Source organism: Giraffa tippelskirchi, chromosome 9, assembly GCF_054371585.1.
Source record: "Giraffa tippelskirchi isolate mGirTip1 chromosome 9, T2T-mGirTip1v1.2.pri, whole genome shotgun sequence".
In the NCBI taxonomy this organism is placed as follows: Eukaryota; Metazoa; Chordata; class Mammalia; order Artiodactyla; family Giraffidae; genus Giraffa; species Giraffa tippelskirchi.
In genome coordinates this window covers 7,775,169-7,802,822 of record NC_137283.1, presented here as the reverse complement: position 1 = coordinate 7,802,822, position 27,654 = coordinate 7,775,169, and the positions used below count along the sequence as shown (strand labels likewise).

General features: G+C 41.9%; 1 protein-coding gene across 5 annotated transcripts in view; it reads right to left on the bottom strand.

Annotated features, from left to right (window-relative positions):
• Positions 1-25,813, bottom strand: part of PDCD6IP (programmed cell death 6 interacting protein) — a 66,879-nt gene extending 41,066 nt beyond the window's left edge. For all 5 annotated transcript variants that reach the window (XM_081527190.1, XM_081527189.1, XM_081527193.1 and 2 more), the window contains exons 1-4: positions 25,469-25,813; positions 11,298-11,352; positions 9,848-9,917; positions 757-884 (exon numbers count right to left, since the gene is read on the bottom strand). In XM_081527190.1, coding sequence (XP_081383316.1) covers positions 757-884; positions 9,848-9,917; positions 11,298-11,352; positions 25,469-25,677 — 462 coding nt within the window. In that variant the 5' untranslated portion in view covers positions 25,678-25,813. The remainder of the gene's footprint in view (positions 1-756; positions 885-9,847; positions 9,918-11,297; positions 11,353-25,468) is intronic.
• Between the last annotated feature and the right edge of the window lie 1,841 nt (positions 25,814-27,654).

The following is a 27,654-nucleotide window of genomic DNA, read 5'->3' as shown; positions in this document are numbered from 1 at the left end:
CCACTGTCTTAACACTCCTGCCCTCTAGTCTCCTTGTCTGGGAAGTGAGCAGGACACTATGCAGGATGCATCACACAGTTTTCCAGAGAACACGAACACACTCTGTAAATGATAAAGCAATATAAACATGCAAACATAATTACAGATTACCGCTTAACAACAATCACTTATTCTTCCTTAAACTGAAGCAAAAAAAGCTGAGTCAACAATACACTGCTGCCAAATAATATGCCATATTAGTAACTGACTGTACGTAAAACCTACATTTAGTTAAGAACATTACGTATCTGACCACATTTAACTATGACCTCTTCACAAGTCTCAGAGGCAAAATTTTCCTGCCAAGACGTCTTAATTTTTGCGACACTGGTGAAATTTTAACTATGTCTCGCTAAGAAATATTATGCAAAAATAATGTACAAATATTTTAAATGAGATCATGCATTTAAAAGGGACTCGCCAAAGATTTTATCTCAAACAATCATTTTTTCTCCCAACATTTATTGAGCCTTTATTATGTGCCAGGCACTGTGCTAGGTGCTGGGTGTACAATAGTGAAGAAAAACAGAGCTGGGTTTACAAGTACATGATTTTATCTAAGGACTTCAAAAAAATGTATTAATGCATTAAAAAGTATATTATTTTTCAAGGAAGCATCTGTATGTAAAGAAACATTTATAAACCCAAAACGCAAATGATTTTCAATTCAATCCAACTCAGTGTTGACAGTTAGGTAGAAACTACTGTTCTGCGTACCTGATAATGTTTAGCAGCGATTTTCAATCCTTCGTCATTATCCAGGTTCTGTTCTGCTGCAATCTGGCTAGCTAAGGCTGCACAATTGAACAATACACAGCTCTTTTCATATCCTAAGCTTGCAAGAGCTGTAAAAGATTGAGAAGGAAAAATTCATCAGATTATTTTTTTTTTAAAGAAAATGAATGTTTCAAAGAGAAATATTATGACCTCTATCCCACCGGTTCTCACAAAAACAAGTTTCCAGACCTGTTTTCTCACCCATAATCTGCTCCCATATAGGCATCTATTTCCACAACAATATTCTCATCACCTAAAACTCAAGGATCAATAAATTCATCTTTCCTTCCCTTTACATCCACACTATTAGATTCAAAATGAAAAGTCATTCTCACGTCATCTCAAATTCAATTGAAATAAATTCTTCCCATTTTTTCCATCAGCTCTCTCAAAATGATACCTTCCCATGACACCCAAACCAGTTTCTTGCTCACTACAAACCTATGCCAGTTTGAAGTACCTCCCACCTGGCCTTCCGTGTCTCACTTCCTTACGTTAATAATGTATCTCTCAGAGGACTAGAAGGCTATCTGGTTAAAATACAATTCCGACTAAGAATCTACACGTCTCACATCAATTGGGATAGCTACTATCAAACAAAGTAGAGGCCTTCCCGAGTGGTGCAGTGGATAAGAATCCGCCTGCCAACGCAGAGGACACAGGTTCAGTCCCTGGTCCGGGAAGATTCCACACGCCATGCATGGAGCAACTAAGCCCATGAGCCCCAACTACTGGGCCTGAGGGCTCCAACTACTGAAGCCCATGGACCTGGAGCTGTGCGCCAAAACAGAAGCCACCGCAAGGAGAAGCCCACTCACTGCAATGAAGAGTAGCCCCTGCTCGCCCGAACCACTGAAAACCCTCGCGCAGCAACAAAGACCCAGCACAACCAAAATTAAGTAAATAGAAACAAAACTGAACGTGACAGTTGTCGGCAGGCATGTGGAGAGACTAGGACCATTGTGTACTGTTGGTGGAGATGTAAAATGTTGCAGCCATGTGGAAAACAATATGAAGATCCCTCAAAAAATCAGGAATAAAATTAACTAAATAATCCAACAAGTCCAATTCTGAGTTTAGACCCAGAAGAAGTCAAAGCAGGGTTTAGTCTCAGGGATATCTGGACATCCATGTTCATATCAGAATTATTCCCAGTAGCCAAAAGGTGGAAGCAACTCAAGCATCCACTGATTCATGAACAGAAACAAAACATGGTACATACTTACAATGGAGTATTATTCAGCTTAAAAAGTAGGGAAATCCGATCACGTACCATAAGATGGATGAACCTTGAGGACATTACACTAAGCAAAACATGCTAGCCACAAAAAGACAAGCACTCTATGACCCCACCCATGTAAGGTGTCTAAAGCAGTCAAACTTACAGAAACAGAAGGTAGAATGGTGATCACCAAATACTTGGGAAACAGTGAACAGGAAAGTTGTTATTTAAAGGGCACAGAGTATCAGATTTGCAAGATCAGAACGTTCCGGAGATGTTTCACAATGTGAATACACCTAACACCTCTGAACTATACACTTAACATTGGTTAAGACAGAGAATTCCCTGGTAGTCCAGTGGTTATGACTCAGTGCCCGCACTGCTGGGGCCCAGGTTCAGCCCCTAGCTAGGGAACTAAGATCCCACAAGCCACACAGTGGGGGAAAAAAAATTTTTTTTAATTGGTTAAGACAGTATATTTTACGTTATGGGTTTTTGTAAACACATACACACAGAAGAACAAATTCAATCACAGTGACATCCAAGATCTCACATAATGTGCCAGATTGAAAATCAAGCAAAATAATCACAAGGCTTCTGACAAAACCACTGAACAAACCACCTAGGAAAATCAGAACATTACAGCTGTGTGTTCGTGCCACACAGAAGTGTCATAAAGTAAAACACTCATTGTTATGTAGCACTTTAGTAGTCTCTCCTGTAATTATACCCAGCTTTTAGCTTGCCCCCAACCTAATTCTAGCCTCTGCAGCATAAAGCAGACATACATACCAGCTACTCAGTTCAGTTCAGTCACTCAGTCATGGCCGACTCTTTGTGACCCCATAGACTGCAGCACGCCAGACTTTCCTGTCCATCACCGGAGTTTGCTCAAAGTCACGTCCATCGAGTCAGTGATGGTATCCAACCATCTCATCCTCTGTCGTCCCCTTCTCCTCCTGCCTTCAATCTTTCCCAGCATCAGGGTCTTTTCCAATGAGTCAGTTCTTCCCATCAGGTGGCCAAAGCATTGGAGTTTCAGCTTCAGCATCAGTCCTTCCAATGAATATTCAGGACTGATTTCCTTTAGGATGGACTGGTTGGATCACCTTGCAGTCAAAGGGACTCTCAAGAGTCTTCTCCAACAACACAGTTCAAAAGCATCAATCCTTCGGCACTCAGTTTTCTTTATGGTCCCACTTTCACATCCATACATGACTATTGGAAAAACCATACCTTTGACTAAACGGACTTTCGTCAGCAAGGTAATGTCTCTGCTTTTTAATATGCTATCTAGGTTGGTCATAGCTTTTCTTCCAAGGAGCAAGCGTCTTAACCTGCATACAAATTTCTCAGGAGGCAGGTAAGGTGGTCTGGCACTCCCATCTCTTTAAGAATTTTCCACAGTTTGTTGTGATTCACACATTCAAAGGCTTTGGCATAGTCAATAAAACAGAAGATGTTTTCTGGAACTCCCTCACTTTTTTGATGATTCAACAGGTGTTAGCAATTTGATCTCTGGTTCTTCTGCCTTTTCTAAATCCAGCTTGAATATCTGGAAGTTCTCGGTTCACATTCTGTTGAAGCCTGGCTTGGAGTTCTGAGCATTACTTTGCTAAGTGTGTGAGATGAGTGCAATTGTGCGGTAGTTTGAACATTCTTTGGCATTGCCTTTGAGATTGGAATGAAAACTGACCTTTTCTAGTCCTGTGGTCATGGGTGAGCTTTCCAAATTTGCTGGCATACTGAGTGCAGCACTTTCACAGCATCAACTTTTAGGATTCGAAATAGCTGAACTGGAATTCCATCACCTCCACTAGCTTTGTTCGTAGTGATGCTTCCTAAGGCCCACTTGACTTCGCATTCCAGGATGTCTGACTCTAGGTGAGTGATCACACCACTGTGGTTATCTGGGTCATGAAGATCTTTTTTGTATAGTTTTTCTGTGTATTCTTGCCCCCTCTTTTTAATATCTTCTGCTTCTGTTAGGTCCATACCACTTCTATCCTTATTGTGCCTATCTCTGCATGAAATGTTCCCTTGGTATTTCTTAATTTTCTTGAAGAGATCTCTAGTCTTTCCCATCCTATTGCTTTGCTCTATTTCTTTGCACTGTTCACTGAAGAAGGCTTTCTTATCTCTCCTCGCTATTCTCTGGAACTCTGCATTCAGATAGGTATATGTTTCCTTTTCTCCTTTGCCTTTCGCTTCTCTTCTTTTCTCAGCTATTTGTAAGGCCTCCTTAGACAACCATTTTGCCTTTTTGCATTTCTTTTTCATGGGGATGGTCTTGATCACTGCCTCCTCTACAATGTCACGAACCTCTATCCATAGTTCTTCAGCCACTCTATCAGATCTAATCCCTTGAATCTATTTGTCACTTCTACTGTATAGTTATAAGGGATTTGATCTAGGTCATATCTGAAAGGTCTGGTGATTTTCCCTACTTTCTTCAATTTAAGTCTGAATTTGGCAATAAGGAGTTCATGATCTGAGCCACAGTCCACTCCCAGTCTTGTTTTTACCGACTATATAGAGCTTCTCCATCTTTGGCTGCAAAGAATATAATCAATCTGATTTCAGAATTGACCATCTGGTGATGTCCACGTGTAGAGTCTTCTCTTGTGTTGTTGGAACAGGGTGTTTGCCATGACCAATGGCATTCTCTCGGCAAAACTCTGTTAGCCTTTCCCTGTTCCATTTTGTACTCCAAGGTCAAACTTGCCTGTTACTCCAGGTTATCTCTTGACTTCCTACTTTTGCATTCCAGTCCCCCATGATGAAAAGGACATCTTTTTGGGGTGTTAGTTCTAGACGGTCTTGTAGGTCTTCACAGAACCACTCAACTTCAGCTTCTTTGGCATTAGCGGCTGGGGCATAGACTTAGATTACTGTGATACTGAATGGCTTGCCTTGGAAATCAACAGAGATCATTCTGTCATTTTTGAGATTGCACTAAGTACTTCATTTCAGACTTTTGTTGACTATGAGGGCTACTCCATTTCTTCTGAGGGATTCTTGCCCACAGTAGTAGATATAATGCTCATTTGAATTAAATTCACCCATTCCAGTCCATTTTAGTTCACTGATTCCTAAAATATCGACATTCACTCTTGCCATCTCCTATTTGACCACTTCCAATTTGCCTTGATTCATGGACCTAATATTCCAGGTTCCTATGCAATATTGTTCTTTACAGCATTGGACTTTACTTCCATCACCAGTCACATCCACAACTGGGCGTTGTTTTCGCTTTGGCTCTGTCTCTTCATTCTTTCTGGAGTTACTTCTCCACTCTTCTCCAGTAGCATACTGGGCACCTGCTGACCTGAGGAGTTCATCTTTCAGTGTCGTATTTTTTTGCCTTCTCATACTGTTCATGGGGTTCTCAAGGCAAGAATACTGAAGAATACTCTAACCTACTTTCTTAAATAAATGTATTAACAATCTACAGTAACCATGAGTAGAACATGCAAAAAAATAATGTGAAAGTTTTGAGTGAGTTGCTCAGAAAAGCAGGCTCAGTTAATTCAGTATTCCAAAGAGAAGAGAGGAAAAAATGAAGAAATTATCAAAGAAGAAACATAATTCTAATTAATTCAACAAACATAAATATATATTCAAGCCAGTATAGCTGAATAACGGGGAAACAAGGGACAAAACGGGAGGCCATGTTGTCAGGGAGGTAAGAGGGTCAACTTTTGCTGTAACGCTTTAGCGTTTACCCTGAGCGAGGCGGGAAGTAAATAAACAGTTTTGAAGAGAGAGGCACTCAGCCCACCCGGGGGACATCAGGCTGTAGGGAAGCAGCAGTGGTGGAAGCCAGAAAGCAGGACGGTCAGCTGCTGCAGTAGGTGCAAGGGGTGATGGCGGCTCTGACCACAAAGGCAACAGCAAAAGTGCTGAGAAGTGACTGTACTTTGAATAGCTTGCAAAGAAAATCTGACAGGATCTGCTGATGAATTCACTGAATGTGGGGAAGGAAGTGAAACAATATTAAGAATGATGCCAAGATTCCTGACCTAAGCACTAGCTGCCAGTATTTCAAACCAAATTCATGTGAGAACAAACCACAGACATTCTCTCCAAAGAAGAGATGCAGAAATTTGACCTTTTCTAAGAAAGTTATCTAAGAATATATTTCAGGGACTTCCCTGGTGGTCCACTGGTTAAAAATCCACCTGCCAATGCAGAGGACACAGGTTTGATCCCTGGTCTGGGAGGATCACACATGCCATGGGGCAAGTAAGCCCGTGTGCCACAGCTGCTACAGCCTGCACACGTCAGAGCCACAGCAAGGAGGAGCCCGCACACTGCAGCTGGAGAGTAGCCCCCACTCACCACAGCGACAGAAAGCCTGCACACAACAAGACCCAGCACAAAACTAAAAATGTTAAAAAAAAAAAAAAAAAGAATATATTCCAGTGAAGGAGGAAGACACAACATTCAGAAAACAATGATTCTAACCTAAAGGGTAACAGTCATGGAGCAGCTTAAGACGGCAAACAGCTCAGACTCAAGAAAGAACAGAAGAGGCTAAATGGAACAGAAGAGTCCCTCAGGAAAAGGGGAGTCGAGAGAGATAAATAATAAGACTGAGGCTCTGGAAAATGTCGAGAATATGATAAAAGCACAGGATGTATGTGTTGATGGAGCAATTAAAACTTCTAAACGCACACACAGAGCCGTACAAGAAAGTGACCATGCAAATATGAAAACAGCTCATCCAATATATGACAGTCAGTAGACTTCAAGAAGAATGAAATATACTCCAAGCAACAGATAAAAGTAAACTTTTTACATACAAAATATATATCCCAGCCTATTATATCTCCCATAAACATTATCATCCCAGGTTGCAGTCTGCCATTTTATTTTGACAATTTTCTCATCCAGGAAGTCAGAGAAGGCAATGGCACCCCACTCCAGTACTCTTGCCTGGAAAATCCCATGGACGGAGGAGCCTGGTAGGCTGCAGTCCATGGAGTCACGAAGAGTCAGACACAACTGAGTGACTTCACTTTCACTTTTCACTTTCATGCATTGGAGAAGGAAATGGTAACCCACTCCAGTGTTCTTGCCTGGAGAATCCTAGGGACGGCGGAGCCTGGTGGGCTGGACTATGGGGTCACACAGAGTCGGACACGACTGAAGTGACTTAGCAGCAGCAGCAGCAGCAGCATCCAGGAAGTAGCAATCACCTTGGGTTTTATACAAAAGGTGTCCCAAGGAGACCAACTCTGGGGCCCCGAGTTATATAGCAGCTCTCACCTGTAACATGTCTTTTATTGGATATTCAGTGGACACAGGTCTACATGTCAACAAATATATATTTGTATTATCATTCTTAATACTTTAAATTACACAATATTCTAAGGAATGGGCAGCCCATGCTTCATTTACCCTAAACATTATGGATGGACATTTAATCCCCCCTAACTGCTACTAGAAATGCCTTGATGATCTCTACCTCCTGTTTTATATACGCACTCAATTCTTTTCCGTCCCAATTCCTCTAGGACCTTGGTTCATCAACTTTACTTATCTCACGTAAGTGTCTCCTAGTTCTATCGATACCTGCTCCTTATTCTCAGCCAAAGAATCTGCTTGTCACAGCAGCACAGGAAGTCCTTTTCTTGATCTTGCCTCTCAGTATAACGATCCCTTTGTACCCAAATCGTCACTGCATATTTTCTGAACTGAGCTGTTCAGCACCCACATGTGCTGTCTGCATTTCCTAACTTCCGGTCCACTCCTCAACCCAACACAACCTGACTTCAGCCTGCCCTAGGCTAACTTCCTTCTCCACCTGTGTTGTGTTGTGCTTAGTTGCTCAGTCGTGTCCGACTCGGTGACCCCATGGACTGTAGCCCGGCAGGCTCCTCTGTCCATGGGGATTCTCCAGGCAGGAATACTGGAGTGGGCTGCCATGCCCTCCTCCAGGGGATCCTCCCAACCCAGGGATCGAACCCAGGTCTCCAGCATCGCAGGTAGATTATCAACTGAGCCACCGGGAATCTAGTGAGTTTTACAACCTTCTTTGACCTCTGCCTCGTTACAACGACTCTGTCAACGATGTTTCAACATCAAAGTCACATGCAGGCATTTTCAAAGGGATGATTTCCAGCGGCCCACCCTGCAATGTCCTCCTTTCACATCTGGCATACCGTATCTTTGTCTGTAAATAAAATCAGTATTTCTAACATTTTCCCCAGGTAACTGCAACATGCAGCCACGTTTGGGAACCACTGGACTGCACCACCTCTAAAACTCTTCTGGAATTCAGTCCCCTCTCTATTTTCCCCTGGTTCTTCCGAGATCTGAAAGCCTTTTCTCAACCTCATTCCCAGGAAACTCTTCCTCTTATTTGCCCTGAAAGTTATATTCCCTAGTTTGGCTTTCATACTTTTCCCAACCTACAGTCTACCAGAAGAGATAAATTCATTTATTATCTTTTAAGGAAACTGTTCCTAAATCTATGTCTCCACCTGTTTTGAGCTTTAAATACATTACATCTAAATGCCAAAGAGAAATTTCTACCCAGATATAACATAGAAAAGTCAAACTTGACCTGTCTATTGAAAGGAATAATTATCCACAGGTCAAACCAAGTTACAAATCTTAAAAGTCAATCATCAACTCCTACTCCTCCTCCTGACAGAGAGCCAGCAGATCCATCAGCTTCACCTCTGAACCCTCTCTCAAAACCATCCTTTCCCCAACCCACAGGCAGGATACTTGGTCTAATCTCTTCATCTCTCACCAGTTTAATGGGTCTGTTTCTCTCTAGTCTCTGGATTTAGGCTTTTTGAGTCATATCCAATTTCATTAAATCTTAGAAAGTCACTTATCTTTCTAAACCAGTTTTAGTCAGAATAGTGCCTTTTCTCACTGTGCTGGGAGGGAGTTTAGCTAGAGAATATGTGTAAAGCCCTTTCACAGTGCCCAGGTGGAATAAGCTATGAGGGAAGAACACAAATTGACAGCACATTTGCAACTCCTCACAATCTACTCTCCAATGTCTTCACCCTCCAAAATCCCCAAATCATCCAGTTTCAACTCTTACCAATAATTACATTAATATGTATTAGTATAGTAACTTATACTGTATGACACTGTTATATAATATTATATAGTATATATCCTACAATGCATAATTATATATATCATAGTTACATGTAATATTAATATTATTCATTGTAGCTAATATTTATTGAGCCTTGTTCTAAGGACTTTACATGTATTCCACTCATTTAATCCATACAAGAAACCAATGATATAAACAGAACTTGATAGTACTAATCCCACTTCAGAGATGAGAAAATTAACACACAGAAAGGTTAACATGATGAGCTGGTGGATAAAAAAAGCCTTCACTCTTCTGACTTTTGGTTATGATATTCTACCTGTAACATTATTTTCTACCTGGAAAAACCAAACTCATCCTTCAAGGGTTCATTCAAACATCACGTGCATTCAAGAGCAGAATTAACTGCTTCCTTGTCTAGGCGCTCTTAAGTTTCTTCAGAGATTAATATACTTCCCACTATACTTTAAAATGATCAGCTGTCTTCCAACCAGACTGAATACAACTACCTTGTTCAGTTGTAAAACTAGGACAGTGCCTGGCAAGACGTAGGCTCTCTATAAGTATTTGGAAATTTCATTAAAAGTTGAAGTTAAAAAGAAAACGAAACATAAAAACTTTCATTATTTACAAAGAGTCATTAGGAGAGCAATTCTGGAGACTAAAACAATACAAAATAGTTAGAACAAATTTCCTGTTGTTTTTATTTAAAAATTACATACCCAATTTTACAGATCCTCCAAAAAGTGAACCTTTATCAAAAGCATCCTTCCAGGTAAATGTCAAGCAGATCTTGATAGAAAGAGGGGGAAAAAAGAAAATTATGTTACCTTCCTGAATCTCATTAATTATTGTCTCTTTCAAAAAAAAATCCACAGTGAAGAAAAGGACAAAAGCTCCAATCTTGTCTAAAACACTATCTTCTCTAACCAACCAAATCCTTTTCCTTTTTGTGAACCATAAAATTTTCTTTTCTGAAAGTAAAATACTGGCACGAGGTTATTTCCAATGTCATTCTCCCTCAGTAATTATACACATATTATCTTCTTCAGAAAACATGATCTTGCTCATCTTTACAAATACACAATGACCTGAATAGAATAGGCAACTCCTATTCTAGGAGAATAGGAGAGTAGGAGAATTTCCAGGATGAGATAAAATTTTATTTCTTGATTTGGGTGATGGCTAGACATGTATATTCACTTCATGACGATTCAAGCTATACACCGTTTGTTAACTGTTCTGTATGTGTTATACATGAATAAAAAGTTTACTTAATTAAAAACTGCATCTCACTCTAAAGTATTCCACAGTGTGAAGGTTAAAAAGAACTTAGCCGCTTTTAGATTATGTATTGCAATCCAATACAAAATTTTTCAACCATGGCTGAGAGAAATTTTCAGTACACCTAAATGCAGAGACAATAACACAAGGAACTCCCATACACACATCAGTCTTCTACCCTTCTCCGTTCATCTACCCACACTTTTCAATCCAACCACCAACACACACTTACTTTTTCTCCTGGAGTATTTTAAAGCAAGTCTCACCATATAACTTGACTTATAAAAACTTTATGCTTAAAGTATTTTGTACAAACTATTTTAAAATTTAGAAATGTCACACAAATTAAAAACTTTTAACAAGTCTCCTAAATTAACTGCAAGAAATCATCAGCAATTTCAATATCTATCTTTTTAGGAGAAAGAATGACATTCTTACAGTGTAACATCTAATCATAACAGTATTTGAAAATTTATATGCAAATGTAACTTGGGCGAATAACTTTTAAAGCACATAAACTGAAACTAAATACGTCCTGAATCATATAGTTTCCTTCTTTATTCTGTAAAAACCAAAGGAAAGGACATGACAGATTATCCTGGTCAACACTTCTTACAGATAAAAAATGCAGGAAGAAAAATGCAATGCAATGCACTACATGATCACAGAAGTGATGAGGAATGGCATGAACAGAATTTCCAAGAGACACTTCAAAGCAGCAGATTCGTAACAGATGGGCTTAAAAGTTTCTCACTTTAGAAGTGTTACACAAACCTAGAGATAGTGAAGAGACACCATTTATTTTAAGAAAATACCATGGGTAAGAGGAAATAGGTGATTTACCATTATCACTTGTAACTTTAAAACAAATTAAAATTAGTGACTTACCTGGTTTTCAGAAAATGGAAATTTGGGTTCAATGGAACAGATCTGATCATAGTATCTGAAAAAGAGAGCAAATTTGTTTATTTTTGCTTTTGTTTCCCTTGACTGAGGAGACATAAAAAGATATTACTAAGACTCATATCAAACAGTGTACTTTGTTTTCTTCTAGAAGTTTTATGGCTTCAGGTCTTACATCTGAAAGTGTAATCCATTTTGAATTTATTTTTGTTCATGGTGTGAGTAGTCCAGTTTTCCCAACACTATTTACTTTAGAAGCTGTCTTTTCCCTATTGTATAGGCGATTAGGTGTACAAATGTCTAATAGAAAATAAATGAGCCACAGATATGGAACATACAGTGTGGGGAATGTGGTCAATAGTTATGTAATATCGTTGTATGGTGATGAATGGCATCTAAACTTACTGTGATTACTTTGAAATGTACAGAAATACTGAATCACTATGCTGTGTGACAGAAACTAACACAGTGTTGTGGGTCAATTCTACTTCAAAAACAAACACAGAAAAAGAGATCCAAGTTCCGGTTCCCAGAGGTCCCCACTTGAGGGGAGGAAGACCTGGATGAATGCAGTCAAAAGGTACAAACATCTAGTCATAAGGTAACTAAGTACTGATGCCAGGGCTGTCCAACACATGATACATATAATTAATATCACTTTATATTATATATGAAAGTTGTTAAGAGAGTAAATCCTATGTGTTCTCACCACAAGGAAAATGATTTTTTTTCAATTTCTTTAATTTTGTATCTATATAAGATGATGGATATTCACTAAACTTATAGTAGTCACCAGTTCATGACTTAAGTCAAATCCTTACGCTGTACACCTTAAACTTACACAGAGCTAAGTGTCAGTTACATCTTCATAAGTCAGGAAGAAAAAGGAAATGTAAAAAATAATTGATCAATATAAAAACCAGTAAGAATCTAAAATTACCAAAGCTAAATATTATACACATTTATATAAATACAACTGGTTTAAGAGTATACTTAAAAGTATGCATGCTTACTTTGAGTGGCCCACAAATTAGATTTCAGTCAGCCATTTTAAAATTAACATAGTCTTTTAATGTGTAAACCTGTAGCTAAAACGTATGCAATGAAAAAATTGTTAACAAAAAACTCTTATCACCAGAGAAAAATATTTGTTTACTATTACTGGCTAAAAGCAAACTAACCTCTGCCTAGGTAACCAATGCATTTCTTAAAATACTATTTCTTATTAAGGTAATTGTTTATATCCACTGGACAAATTAACACCTCTGGTAAACTACTGATTAAAAACAGGTTTCAGTTCAGTCGCTCAGTCGTGTCCGACTCTTTGCAACCCCATGGACTGCAGCACGCCAGGCCTCCCTGTCCATCACCAACTCATGGAGTCCACCCAAACCCATGTGCATCGAGTCGGTGATGCCATCCACCATCTCATCCCCTGTCGTCCCCTTCTCCTCCTGCCCTCAATCCTTCCCAGCATCAGGGTCTTTTCAAATGTGATTTCAGTATGTCCACCCCATCCATTTCCACCAATGGTACACAGTTTGTCAACATTTCCCCTCTCCCCTGAAAGCAGACTAATCCACAAGTTCCCCAGCCAGTCACCCTGTCTCTTCTTTCTCATTCTCTTCAGCCAGAATGACCATGAAATGTGACGCAGCCCTCCCCTATCAGGCTGACCTTTGAGCCAGCAAGGTGGGGGTTAGGGGTGTCCAAGGCCAGGCTTCTAACTGGCCTCTAATCTTTCTCCCTCCCCTTATCACCTCCCTGCCCATCCCCTCCCATGAGTCATCAGGGCTGACTGCAATTGTTATTTGTGAAGCCTAGTTTTCAGGAGGACTGGGAGTGACAGGACAACTCAGAGATCAAGTTTATGGCTGCCATGGCTACAAGTTTGGTTACAAACAGGAAGAACAGAACAATTAAATAAATACACTGAAGATAATGGGAGTCAGGTTTCCAACTATCTTGGAAAAAAAGAGTTACAAATATGGGATGGTGGACAGCTAGAAGAAACTGGCTTTGCACTGGAACTGGAGGTATCAGTGTGAACTCATTTTCAACACAGTGTAATATTGACACAAAAAGTGGTGTGAGTGTGTGTATTTCCTAAATGTATATGCTGAGAGGTTCTAGCAACAATAATATGAAGTAGCAAAAAGCATACCTGGAATCCAGATAAATAATACTCTGCATTAAATGGAGCCAGCATTGGCACCTCCCTGGCGGGCCAGCGTTTGGGACTCGGCACTAAACTGCAGGGGGCACGGGTCCCATCCCTGGTCCAGGAACTAAGATCCCATAAGCCATGTGGTACAGCCAATAAATAAATGAATTAACTAATAATAAATAAACAGAGCCAGTGCTCCTTAGAGAAATGACGGACCCCACGGCTGAGAATGAGAAAATTCAAGTTAAACCTAAACATCTAGCTATGCCAGAAAGTTAAGGAAGTACTTAAAACACGAGAAGGAAATGTCAAAAGTACACAGGAACTACCTGAAAGCAGCTCCCACTAGCCAAGTCCAGAATAATTAAAATAAATAGCAAATCATAATCTACTGAGGAAAGTAAGAAGATCATCCTAAAGTAAACAAAACAAACAAGTTAACAGGGAAAACTCTACCCTAACATACAATGCCGACTAATGAATCTAGGAGAAACAATGAACTGAGCAAAGGCACGGCATGGCCCCTTTCATAATCTAGTATCTGATTCTGGTAAAATCATTAACGGACGCTAAAACATAAGTTTGATGGAAACAGGATATTACAGAATCTCATAGTATCTCCCCACAAAATACTTACTACTTAATATAACTTATTAACTGTAAGGTCAAAAATTTGGCAGACACCATCTTAACAAACTGATAAACATTACCAGCAATGGGACAAATCAACCTCATGCTTTTCTTAATGTGCACAAAAAAGAACACAGCATCACCTGGGTTGGTACTACAGCCCCAAGATGCATAAAATCCAAGAAAATAAGAGACAAGCCCTTTTACTAAGGGACATTCTACAAAGTAAGCAAGCAGCCTGTACCTACTCTTCAAAACTGCCAACGTCTTGAAACAAGGAAAACCTGATGAACTGTTCCCGATCGAAGGAGACTAAACAGGCAATTAAATGCAATGCAAGATCTGGGATTAGATACTGGACCTGTAAACATTAATGGGAAAGTCAGCAAAATTTGAATGAGTACAACAGATTAAATGGTAATATTTAATCAATGTCAACTTCTTGACTTTGAAAGTTGTACTGTGGTTATGTAGGCGAGTATTCTTGGATTCCCACTATACTTATAATTTCATCCAAAAACTGTGACATCTTTCATTACCCTATTTTCCAGCCTCAACTAAGAATATTCAGTACACATTGTAGGCATTAAGATCGTGTGCTCTTCCCTGGCTCAGGGCAGTCACCCATTCTTCCCTTCGCCCAGAAACTCTCCCATCACAATCCCCATTCTTCTTGTCCTCATTCACTCCCTCTTTCAACAAAGACACACTGACGGTTTGCATGCGTGCTATGTCACTTGAGTCGTGTGCGACTCTTTGCAACCCTATAGACTCTAACCTGCCAGACTCCTCTGTCCGTGGGATTTCCCAGCCAAGAATACTCGAGTGGATTGCCATGCCCTCCTCCAGGGGATCTTCCCGACCCAGGGATCGAACCCGGGTTTCTTACAACACCTGCATTGGCAGGCGGGTTCTTTACCACTAGCACTACCTGGGAAGCCCATACTAACAGTCTGCTATGCACCAAACACAGTTCTACAACATAGGAATTCAGCAGTATGCAAACATTAAAAAATCTGCACCCTTGTAAAGCTTACTTTTAGAGGTGGAGGCAAAACAAAATTAAGTAAAAATGCGGAATAGGAAATAGTGCTAATTGCAATGGGAGAAATAAAGAGGTGAGAGGGATAAGGTCATGTGTATGGGGTGACATGAGAAGGCTATAGTTTTTTTTCAATAACATGGGTATTGAACTACATAAAAGTAAAACAACAACAACAAAAAAATTAAATGTCATATATGATAGAGAGGGCATGCAGGACGTGATGGGATGTGGGGAAAAGCATCACCAGTCAAGGGGAGAACAGGTGCCAAGAATCCGAGACAAACGAATGCCTGAATATACCTCTGCGACGATAAGGAGGATATGGCTGGAGAGCAAACACAGGAGAAAACAGCAGGACGTGAAATCAAGGAAGTAATGATGCCTCGAGTGCAATTTGTAAGACTTTTGGCTTCTACTATTGAGTAAGAGGAGGACCCACCAAAGGGTATGGACAAGAGTAACACAAGCTAATCTATTTTCAGAGTCACGCCGGATGCTCTGTAGAAAACTGACTCACAGGTGTGCAAAGGGCAGAAGTCCAGAGAAGTCAGAAAGCTACTACACTGATCCAGTCAGGAGGTGATGCAGAGTGGTGGCGGAAGTTACAGCAGCAATGTCATGTCTTTTCTAAATGCCTCTCCATTTACAATCTCTTAGGCCCCTGAATTTTCCCTTCACAACTTACCACAGTCAGTTACATATTAATCGGTTCTAAACTCCCTGAGAGCAGGAACCGCTTCATCGCTAGCTCCAAACAAACCAATCAGCAAAATGCAATGTTTTTAAAAAGTAACTTTTTTATCTCTGAAAAGTAAAACCTGAGATTCTGTTTTGAGAATAAATAGGAACTACTAAAGAATGTGTCCACAAAGAGAGACAAGTACAGAGACTCTGAGGCCACAGAGCCCCTAAGGGCGTGCCAGCATGGCAAGGGGGGCAACAGTGCTGCAGGGCAGGGATTCCCACACTTGGTCTCTGGGCTCCCAGGTGGCTCAGTGGTAAAGAATCTACCTGCCAGTGCAGGAGACATGGGTTCGACCCCTGGGAGGGGAAGATCCCCTGGAGGAGGAAAAGGCAACCCTCTCCAGTATCCTTGCCTGGAGAACTCCACAGGCAAAGGAGTGTGGGAGCTACAGTCCACAGGGTTGCAAAAAGTTGGACATGACTGGGCACAGAACAGGCCTTGCCAGACAAAAGGCAAAAATCAAGGATAATATGCAGGTAGGTACCTGTTACAACATAACAAAAGAGGAAACATCTGCCCTGCCCTGCACCCTTTTTACCTGGTTGGGCCACCTCAGACGATGGGAACTCTAGGGACAGTTATCTAACTACCATCAGCTGAAGTTCTTTGAAGGAAGAGTATTCAGTCAGGCGGTGAGAAGCCCAGGAGACGGAGGTGGGTAGTGGTCAATGCAGGCAGTTTCGCTCCCTGCCCCAGTGACACTCAAACTCCGGCACACCTCCCTCCCTTGCCAGAGTCCAGCCATCTCAACCTGGACAGCTGGCAGGAGATAAGGCAACTTGCTGAGTTACCAATTCCTGGTTCGAGATTACATCATTCACTGCCAAGCCACTGCCCAGCAGAATATCCAACGTGTAGTGACACCTAAGCAAGTCCTGGGCAGCAGTGAGGCCTGGCTACCAGCCAGGGAGACGGACACTGAAAATAAAAGGGAAGACGGGGCAGAGGGGAGCACCCCACCCAGCTCTCCAAGGCTCCCAGCGCCAACTCGCTAGAGAGGGCCCCAGATCATACAAAATCAGGCAGCTGGGCACGCCTTCGTTTGCTGACCTCTGCTCTAAACAGGCGGAGAAGGCAATGGCACCCCACTCCAGTACTCTTGCCTGGAAAATCCCATGGACGGAGGAGCCTGGTAGGCTACAGTCCATGGGGTCGCTAAGAGTCGGACACGACTGAGCAACTTCACTTTCACTTTTCCCTTTCATGCACTGGAGAAGGAAATGGCAACCCACTCCAGTATTCTTGCCTGGAGAATCCCAGGGACGGCGGAGCCTGGTGGGCTGCCATCTATGGGGTCGCACAGAATCAGACACGACTGAAGCAACTTAGCAGCAGTAGCAGCAGCTCTAAACAGGAAGGAGGAAGAGATGAAAATACTCGCTCTGCAAATGGATCAAGGAAAAAAGAAAGGCTACACAGAACGTACCAAATTTTTTTTATATCTATCCTATTTACTCCAAAGCTTTTGGGGTTAACTCTCAAAATTTGACTTGTATGGAGTTAACAGTACATTTATATCCTACATTTAAATGCCTAAAAGCTACGTGATGGAATCCTCAAAGTAAAATAAGTGTCTTAGGATAGGTTGGCTTCCTTTGTGGTTGAGATGGTAAAGAATCTGCCCACAGTGCAGGAGACCCAGGTTCAATCCTTGGGTCAGGAAAATCCCCTGGAGAAGGAAATGGCAATCCACTCCAGTATTCTTGTTTAGAGGATTCCATGGACAGAGGAGCCTGGTAAGATACAGTACACAGTGTTGCAAAGAGTAACATGACTCTGACACGAACCAGGAATTGGTGACTCAGAAAGTTGCCTTATCTCCTGCCAGCTGTCCAGGTTGAGATGGCTGGACTCTCTGGCAAGGGAGGAAGGGCTTCCCTGGTGGCTCAGCTGGTAAAGAATCTGCCTGTAATGCAGGAGACCTGGGTTTGATCCTTGGGTCGGAAGATCCTCTGGAGATCTACCCACTTCAGTATTCTGGCCTGGAGAATTCCATGGACTGTATAGTCCATGGGTTCACAAAGAGTTGGACATGACTGAGCAACTTTCACTTTAGGATAGGTTATGTAACATGAAATATAAGTATGAAAAAATGAAACATAAGTACAGCAGTCACTGGAAATCATTAATACCTGATTTCATAGTATGGAGTAAACTCCACAAAGAAACTAACTCTTTTCAAAAGAAAGGAGACATTGCTAACTCCAGGTTCAGTTCAGTCGCTCAGTTGTGTCTGACTCTTTGGGACCCCAAGGACTGCAGCATGCCAGGCTTCCTTGTCCATCACCAACTCCCGGAGTTTACCCAAACTCATGTCCATTGACTCAGTGATGCCATCCAACCATCTTATCCTGTCATCCCCTTCTCCTCCCGCCTTCAATCTTTCCCAACATCAGGGTCTATTCAAATGAGTCAGTTCTTCGCATCAGGTGGCCAAAGTATTGGAGTTTCAGCTTCAACATCAGTCCTTCGAATGAATATTCAGGACTGATTTCTTTTAGGATGGACTGGTTGGATCTCCTTGCAGTCCAAGGGACTCTCAAGAGTCTTCTCCAACACCACAGTTCAAAAGCATCAATTCTTCAGCGCTCAGATTTCTTTACAGTCCAACTCTCGCATCCATCCATGACTACAGGAAAAACCATAGCTTTGACTAGATGAAACTTTGTCGGCAAAGTAATGTCTCTGCTTTTTAATATGCTGTCTAGGTTGGTCATAACTTTCCTTTCAAGGAGTAAGCGTCTTTTCATTTCATGACTGCAGTCACCATATGCAGTGATTTTGGAGCCTAAAAAAATAAAGTCAGCCACTGTTTCCACTGTTTCCCCATCTATCTGCCATGAAGTGATGGGACCAGATGCCATGATCTTAGTTTTCTGAATGTTGAGCTTTAAGCCAACTTTTTCACTTTCCTCTTTTACTTTCATCAAGAGGCTCTTAAGTTCTTCTTCACTTTCTGTCATAAGGGTGGTGTCTTGTGCATAACTGAGGTTATTGATTTCTCCCAGCAATCTTGATTTCAGCTTGTGCTTCCTCCAGCCCAGCATTTCTCATGATGTACTCTGCATATAAGTTAAATAAGCAGGGTGACAATATACAGCCTTGACATACTCCTTTCCCGATTTGGAACCAGTCTGTTGTTCTATGTCTGGTTCTAATTGTTGCTTCTTGACCTGCATACAGACTTCTCAGGAGGCAGGTAAGGTGGTCTGGTATTCCCATCTCTTGAAGAATTTTCCAGTTTTTTGTGATCCACACAGTCAAAGGCTTTGGTGTAGTCAATAACACAGAAGCACATGTTTTTTTGGAATTCCTTTGCTTTTTCTACGATCGAACGGATGTTGGCAATTCGATCTCTGGTTCCTCTTCCTTTTCTAAATCCAACTTGAACATCTGGAAGTTCTCAGTTCACGTACTGTTGGAGCCTCGCTTGGAGAATTCTGAGTGTTACTTTGCTAGTGTGTGAGATGAGTGCAAATGTGTGTTAGTTTGAGCATTCTTTGGCATTGCCTTTCTTTGGGACTGGAATGAAAACTGACCTTTTCCAGTCCTGTGGCCACTGCTGAGTTCTCTGAATTTGCTGGCGCATTGAGTGCAGCACTGTCACAGCACCATCTTTCAGGACCTGAAACAGCTCGTCAGTGGATGAAATGGCCTGTAAAGACTAACCACGCCACACTCTGCAGCACTCGCTCCCTGCAATGGCCCACACTCTGTCCGCGGAGTGCGCTTCTCTCTGAATCCGAGTAAACCCACTTCTTACCTATCACTTGTCTCTCACTGTATTCTTTCTGCAATGAGACATCAAGAACCTCAACTTCACTAGGCACTGAAACCAGGTAGTGTGGGCCTTGGCTGGGTTCGAGGCCCAGCACATGGGTTCTAGTCCCAACCTGAGATAAACGGTTTCAGACACACAGCACATGTTGGAAAAGTGGGAGCTACAGATTCTTATTTTGCAAATATGCAGAAGTGTTTTTTATATTCTCTAGTACTTTAAAAACTCAATGGCTCTAGAGCAAATATCTAAGAACTCAACTTTTTAAATCTCATGGGGAAAAAAAAATAGCAAACGAATATATTTCAAGATACCAAAGATAAAACAAATTTCCATTAGAAATTCTAATTAAAAAAATTTTTTAGGGGGGTGGTATGGAGATCAAGAACAACCAATCCACGTTAGGAAAGTGATACTGCAACACAAACTCACGTAAGCCATCCAGTTCCAGTCAGTTCTGAGGGCTGGGCAACTCCAAGCCCACCAAACAGAGACAGAAGACCAGAGAGCTGGGCCAGATATTGAGTAGAGTCAGTAGATGCCTCCTGCACCTTATTTTCACCCTTCTTTCTTTGCCCAATCTATCTCATGAAGAATCACTAACAGAAGCACTGCTGCAGTAGAGTATGACAGCAAATTCCCTCCAGGATTACAAAGAATGAAGACAGTCCTGACAAGCCATTTTATTTATCAAACAGATTTTAACTCTTCCTGTTAAATTTATGTTTATTCATTTATGTAGAATAAATAAAATTAACTCAGCCAAACTAAGGTCTGGCAACTACAGGTACTCCTTGAGATCAAAGGTCAAGTATGAATTGTTTATCTTTATATCCACCATACTCTATTTGATTAACAAATTGTAGCGATGTCATTAGGGCCAACATGATCTCAATATCTTCACTACCAATCAGAATGTAAGCAACAACTGACGAGTAAAATGGAACAGCAACATTGTCTTTCTTGATTTATAAAACACTAGTGCTTAGGAAAATTTCTGGAAATTATGAAACTAGTTCCATCAACTTTATTTTACAAAGAAAAAGACAGTACGATTACGCAGCAAACTACATATCAACCCACAAAAAAGTGACAAATTTAGAAATTTTACAAAATCTATATAAAAGACTCACGTTAAAGAAAACTAAAATTACAAATTATTTTAAAAATGTCAACAAGAATACTACATACCAAAACCAGTTGGATGCAACTGAAAGCAGATTCAGAAAAAACATACAGTCCTAAAATAAATGTATTAGAAAAACAAAGATGAGAAGCTAATCATTCTATACAACAAGAGGAAAAAGAAACAAGTGAATGACAACAGAAAACCAAAAAATTAAGCAGACTTGGTTTAATAAAAAAAAAGATGGCTCTGAACTTTCAAGAGATCTGATTGGGGGATGGGGGTAATCTCATACGCAACATCAGAAATAAGAAAAAAATTGTAACAACAGATTTTGAGGAGAATAAAACACTTTTCAGGATTTCATTACTCGTTAAAACTCTGAGCTTCCACTGCAGTGGGTGAGGGTTGATCCCCGTTTGGGGAACTAAGATCCCACATGACAGGAGGCAAGACCAAAAAAAAAAAAAAATTGCAAGGACTTTTGTGTGACAAAAGATACCATAAACATAAGAGACAAAAAACAGATTTGAAGATGATATTTGTACTATAAATAATAGAAAAAGGATAAATTGCCAGAAAATATACAGAACTCTTAAAAATCAGTAAGGAAAACACAATGTAGAAAATGGGCCAAAAAAAGGACATGCAATTTACAGAAAAAGTAAGTAGCCAGCCAGCAAACAGAAAATGCTGGACCTCAGAGATATCAAGGGAGTGCAACCTAAAACTGGGTACCATCTTGCACCCATCAATTCAGCAAAAGGCAACTTATTTAAATTATTAATCAGTGAGTATTCCTGAGGATGTGGAGGGAAAAAAATTACTTGGAGAATGCAAATTGATATAAACACAGAAGAAAGCTGAAAATGTAAATACCCTACTTGTTAAACAAAGAGATCTGAATAAACAACCTTCTCTGCTCCCTCTCTCAAACTTCCACTGGAAAGGCAATAAAATTAAAAAGATGTAACTGCACTAGGATAAAAAGAATGGGAAAGGGCACAACAGCATACAAGAAGTTCCAATGAAATTTTCTAAAAAGTGAAAGAAAAGCGAATAAATGAAGCAGAAAAAGCTGAAAAATCCAACTGCCTAGACAGAAAGCAGGCAAATTGTGCAAAGAAGCCAGACAGGAAACTTGGGACTTCCCTGGTGGTCCAGTGGTTAAGACTTTGCCTCCACTGCAGGGGATGTGGGTTCCACCCCTGGTCATTTGAGGATCTTTGGAAGAAATCTTGAGGCTCCCAGATCCTCCACCAGGAGGATAGGCTCAACTCTCAGGAAAATGTTCAGGACAGCAGGCACAGCTCGGGTGGGCACTGAGCACAGCTAAGTGGGGACAAAGGGAACTGAGAGCCTACTGAAAGAGAAGTCAAAGTGTTCGTTTCTCAGATGTGTCTAACTCTTAGGTTCTCTGTCCATGGGATTCTCCAGGCAAGAATACGGAAGTGGGCTGCCATTCATTCCCTTCTCCAGGGGATCTTCCTGACCCACAGATTGAACCCAGGTCTCCCATGTTGCAGGCAGATTCTTTACCAGCTAAGCCACCAGAAAGCTTATTGATGGTGCTAATCGCCTACATCATTACCTCTCCTTCCTTCCTAAGAAAATCACTTATTTTAGCAGGGTATCTGCATGCCCTTAATAAAAATTCCTTTACCTCTCCGACCCTTCTGAGATGTGGACACACATAACAGCTAATAATATATGAGAAGGGTGTCGTGGAGCAGTTTTCAGGTAACATCCTAAAGACTGAGCCTTCTGCCTCCCCTCTCCCTCCCTCCATCCTCTTGTCTAAAAGTTGGGTATAACTGCTATCTGGACCCTGGGAACGAGGACAATAGCTCTTACAGAGCGGATAGCTGAAAGGAGCCTGAGCCTGTTGCATTCCACAGCGCCATCCTTTTTCTGTGCTGTACGTAATCATTCGGTCATGTCCGACTCTTTGGGACCCCATGGACTGTAGCCTTCCAGGCTCTTCTGTTCTTGGGGATTCTCCATGCAAGAATACTGGAGTAGGCTGCCATGCCCTCCTCCACGGGATCTTCCCAACCCAGGGATGGTAACCAAGTTTCCTGCATTGCAGGCGGATTCTGTACAGTCTGAGCCACCAGAAAAGCCCAAGAATACTGGAGTGGGTAGCCGATCCCTTCTCCAGGGGATTTTCCTGATCCAGGAATCAAACCGGGGTCTTCTGCATTGGTGAGCTACCTGGGAATCCCATACCATTCCTAAGCTATCTAAACTACCCCTCTACCAACTTTTTACACAAGACTAAAATCATAATTTAACTCACTGATAATCTGAGATCTCCCACATACAGCTGAAATCAACCATCATACAGCAACATAGATGATATAAAACTAAATAGGCTGATACAAAAAACTCCATACATGAATGCTGCTCACCCTCCATTTCTTTGATCAAATTTCAGAAAGCTGACAACCAGGCTTTCTTATGGAAGGAGACTGTAAGCTTTCTCTACCAAGAAATTAATCACCAAAAAAGACGGGTATAAGCTGGTTATCTGGAGTTTCCCTGCCCAAAAAACCATTCCATCTGATCACCTAATGTAAGATTCAATATTTACTGAGGCTCTCCAACCAATTTGTACTTAAAAGTCACTTTACAAAGGATAACATTCACTTTTAATATTACAACACATAAACGTGTATTTTAGGAAATTTTAAGAGTTCATCTAACAAAAAGGCAAGTCCATCACTGGACCTATATATGTAGAGCTGTGTGCCAGTACTTACCAAGCTAGTTTCTATTCTTTAGGAATTAACTTAAATCTTTTTCAAAAAGTTCATTAAGTTAAAATATGTAAATTAATGTTCAGTTTATACAATTACAGAAATATAATTATTAAAAGTAAAATATTCTGCATAATTGAATGAACCCCCCATAACAGGATGCATACCAAAGATACTTTTGTACACACCTCCATTACAAAATGTAATACACTGTACTAATATCTATCAGCTTACGCTAACTCCACTCAAAAAGCAAGAATGTGCTAACATGAGGATAATGCAGAGACGCCTAAAGAAACAGTTTCAAAGAAACTATCTCTGCAAAAGCCCTAAAACCTAGGAACAGTTCTCACATTTATGCCTGGGAAAAGATTAAAAAAATGAACAAATGAAAAAAGTTTTAAACCTCACATTACCAACATTCACTATTCTTTCTTGTCAAGTCCCTGAAGACTCCACTGCTCCTTCAGTGTTGAGACCAAAGCTAATGCATTCTTGTTTTCATTATACCATAACCCACGCTTTTTTACTACTACTAGTGAAAAATCCTCACTGAACGCTACTCAGGTCTAGATAAGAATTGCTTTGGAAATATTCTTAAGTACCTTAATACAAAGAATGTCTAAGTATTCATAGGTTAACTTTTTTAAAAGCTTATACTAAGTATCAAGCTAATGATCTTTGAAACCAAAGTCTTATCTTTAAAATTTACACCAAGGTGTCATAAGCCTTTAATCCACGCTGCACGGAGAAGTCAAACCAGCAGTGTGACTCAGTGGAGGGCAATTAGGCCATTTCCCACCACTGCACATGGACACAAGCCAATCCAATCAGAGGCTTCCATGGACTTTTGCCAGAGCGCAGGAGAAAAGCACTCTTGTGTAAGATCCTGACTGTTAAGCCCTGTCATTACAGGAGAGCCAGTGGTCATCTCTCCGGATCACAAAGCTCTCCTAAAAGGGAAACATCCTGGAGGCAGAATCATCTCCAGGAATGCCTAAAGCTAAGGAAGCAATATTCGTTGCCTTTTCAGTTACTAAGGGAGTTTAACCTGAGCGGCTCCTACTTGCGTCCTAATATAACTGTGTTTTTCCTGTGAAACGAGACTACGTTAGACACAGGAAATGTGATCATTAAAAAGGTGGGCGAAAGAATTTTTTTTAACTATAAAGTGCTATAAAAATGTCCTGCCATCCTAATTGGAAAGTACTACAGAAGAAACTCTCATTAAATACACCCAGAGTTCAATAAACATTTACTAAGATAACAAATTTACTCCATTATGTGCATACCTGTTTGTGAACAGATTAAAAGGAACCTATCTGGAACGTTCTGTCATCCAAGTTTAAATTTTAAATAATGGCAGCTCCTAACCAATGGAATTCTCCATCTGTCGTTAGGCTGCGATGAACTTAGGGAAGAGGGCTCATTTCAAAGTGGACAGTACGGAGGAAGTAATAAACATGAGTTCCAGAGTCCCAATTCTGACACTTCCCTCAAGCAATTACCATTATGAAATCCCAACCTGGCCAACAAAGTTTTGCGGTAATGCAAAAATGGAGAAAGGGAGGAGTCTCAGAGACAACCTCCCGCCCCCCGGCCAAAAAAAAGTGAAGAAAACTAGTTCTGGGTAAATGTGGCAAGAGAGATCGAATACGTGGTGGACCGTCCCTCCCAGGTGGCCGGCCGACCCCCGGAGGGCCGCGGACCGCGGCGGGCAGCCAGGGGAGGCGGGTAGGGTCACCGGGGCCTGCAGCGGGAAGGAATGCGGACCACACCTACGCGCCGGGCCAGGCCGGGGTGGGGCGGCCGGCCCGGCCATGGGTGTGAAGGAGTCGGGAAGGGCGGAGGAAGCAAGGCGGGCGGCGGGCCGCCGACAGCCTCCCCCGACCCGGCCCAGGCCCACCTCAGCAGCGTCTCGAGCGCGCCCTCGTGCTTGTCCAGCGGGCGGCCGAGCGCGGCGCGCCGCAGCTTGCTGAGCTCCTCCGCCGCGCGGCAGTACTGGGCCTGCTCCTCCCCGCCGCTCGGGTACGTCTGCTGGATGAACTTCACCAGCGGCTTGGCCAGGTCCACCTCCGAGGTCTTCTTCAGCTGTACCGAGATGAACGCCGCCATGGCGAGCGCCTCGGTCGCCCTTCGGGCCAAAGACACCACGGGACGGCGGCGAGGGTCGAGGGGCGCGGAGGACCGGGCCGGCGCACGGGCGGACCGAGGGGCCGACGGACGTGCGCTCCGCTGGCGCTTCGGGTCCGGCCACTTCCGGGAGCTCCGGCGCAGGCGCACTCGGCGCGCCGCGCGCGGTCACGTGAGAGGTTCGGGAAGCCGGCGCTGCTCACCTGGGCGCTGCTCACCTGGGCCCCACTCATCCTGGGCTGACCCTTGAAGTGCCAGCCTGCTCCACGTGTGGAATTTTCTCTTCCTTCTACTGCTTCAGCAGTTGGGCCGAGCGCTTGCGTAAAAATAACTTCCTGCACTCGAACAATTTCCCAGGGAAGTACTCCTGTTACTGGCACTGGCTCGAGTTTGTGGCCCCCTGCCCAAGACCTGGCTGCGCCAGGCTTATTGTGACCTATGGTAATTCATTCGGCGGGGTGCTGTGCACAGATGCTGTGTTCACAGCGAGTCGAACAGGCAAGGCCCTTGCTCTTGTGCCGCATACTGTAAGGTATGGACACATACTAAGGTGGACCGAAAAAGTATCTTGGGGGTCTTCCCAGGTGGCGCTAGTGGGAAAGAATCACCTGCCAATGCGAAAAAAGTATCTTGGTACAAAAAGCAGGGTGCTTGGGATGTAGGGTATGAGGGTCCCTCCAACGAAGCTAGTTGAAATAGTTACAGTTATTAAGTAATTAGAGACAGCTTTTCTGAGGAAGTGAACTTGAAAAGATCTGCAGTTTGAGGGACTTCCCTGGTGGTCCAGTGGTTAAGACTGCATGCTTCCACTGCAGGGGGCTCAGGTTGGATGGAAGATGCCAAGCCAAGTGGCAAAAAAAGTTAATAATAGTTATATAAAGTATATTTTAAAGAATAAAAGGCCTGCAGTTTGATAAGATGCTTGACATTAGGAGAAAGGAAGAGAAGCGGAGAAAGTAGTGGCTGGGGAGAGTCTCCCAGACCAAGCGGCAAACGCCCTAGAAGGCAAGCACTTCCATTTCCCATGTTCAGGGAGTGGAAACAGTGTGGCAAAAAGTTTAAAAAGCAAGAAGAGACTGGATGAAATTAAATTGGAAGAGTAAGGCATCAAATCTTTCAGAACACTGTAAGCCAAGTTGAAGAGTTGGTAATGTAGAATAAATGGAAAGGAAGCTATAAATGGCATTTAAGCAATGGTGAGATGATACCGTTAATGTTTAAAAGACCACCCTGTGCATCAACCTTGTGGGGTGTCGTATGACATAAACAATCTGTGATCTAGTCCAGTCAAAAATGTTTAACTTGACCCTGTCAATTCTTTGCATCTAACACAATTTATGAGAAATGCAGGGGCTAAAAGAGCAAACTAAATGATACCATACGAAGTAACCAAGGAAATCCAGAAGGTGGAACATTGTGCAGAAAAACTGGTCCCATCTCTTTAAAAATTTAGAGTTAAGGGGAAAAAGCCCCTGCTCTATAAAAAGAAATTTGAGGGACATAGAGTCCGGATTGAATCCTGATTTGAACAGACTTCCTATGAAATGCCTTTTCAGGACAACTGAAGAAATTTGAATATAGATGGACTGAATATGAGATGGAAACAGTGCCAGGGAAAGGTGGAGTTCGGTAACTGAAAAGGGCAAGTCACAAAACAGTATGTATGTTACAGTATCTCATTCCGATTACAAAATGCACATATGTATATTTATGTAGTGTGAAAAAAGATCTAGAAGGATTTTACCTAAGTTGTTAGTGTTGCCAAAACTTGGCCCTCTCTTCACAGAGCCAGGGAGACAGAGTTTTGGGTGAAGTACAAAGAGTAGCTCTTATTGCTTTGCCAGGCAAAGGGAGCCACAGTGGGTTTCTGCCATCAAGACTGTGTGACCCACTGTGGAGGGACTAGTGAGGAGTTTTATAGTGGTCAAGGAGCAGGGTGTGATCAGCTAGCTCATGGAC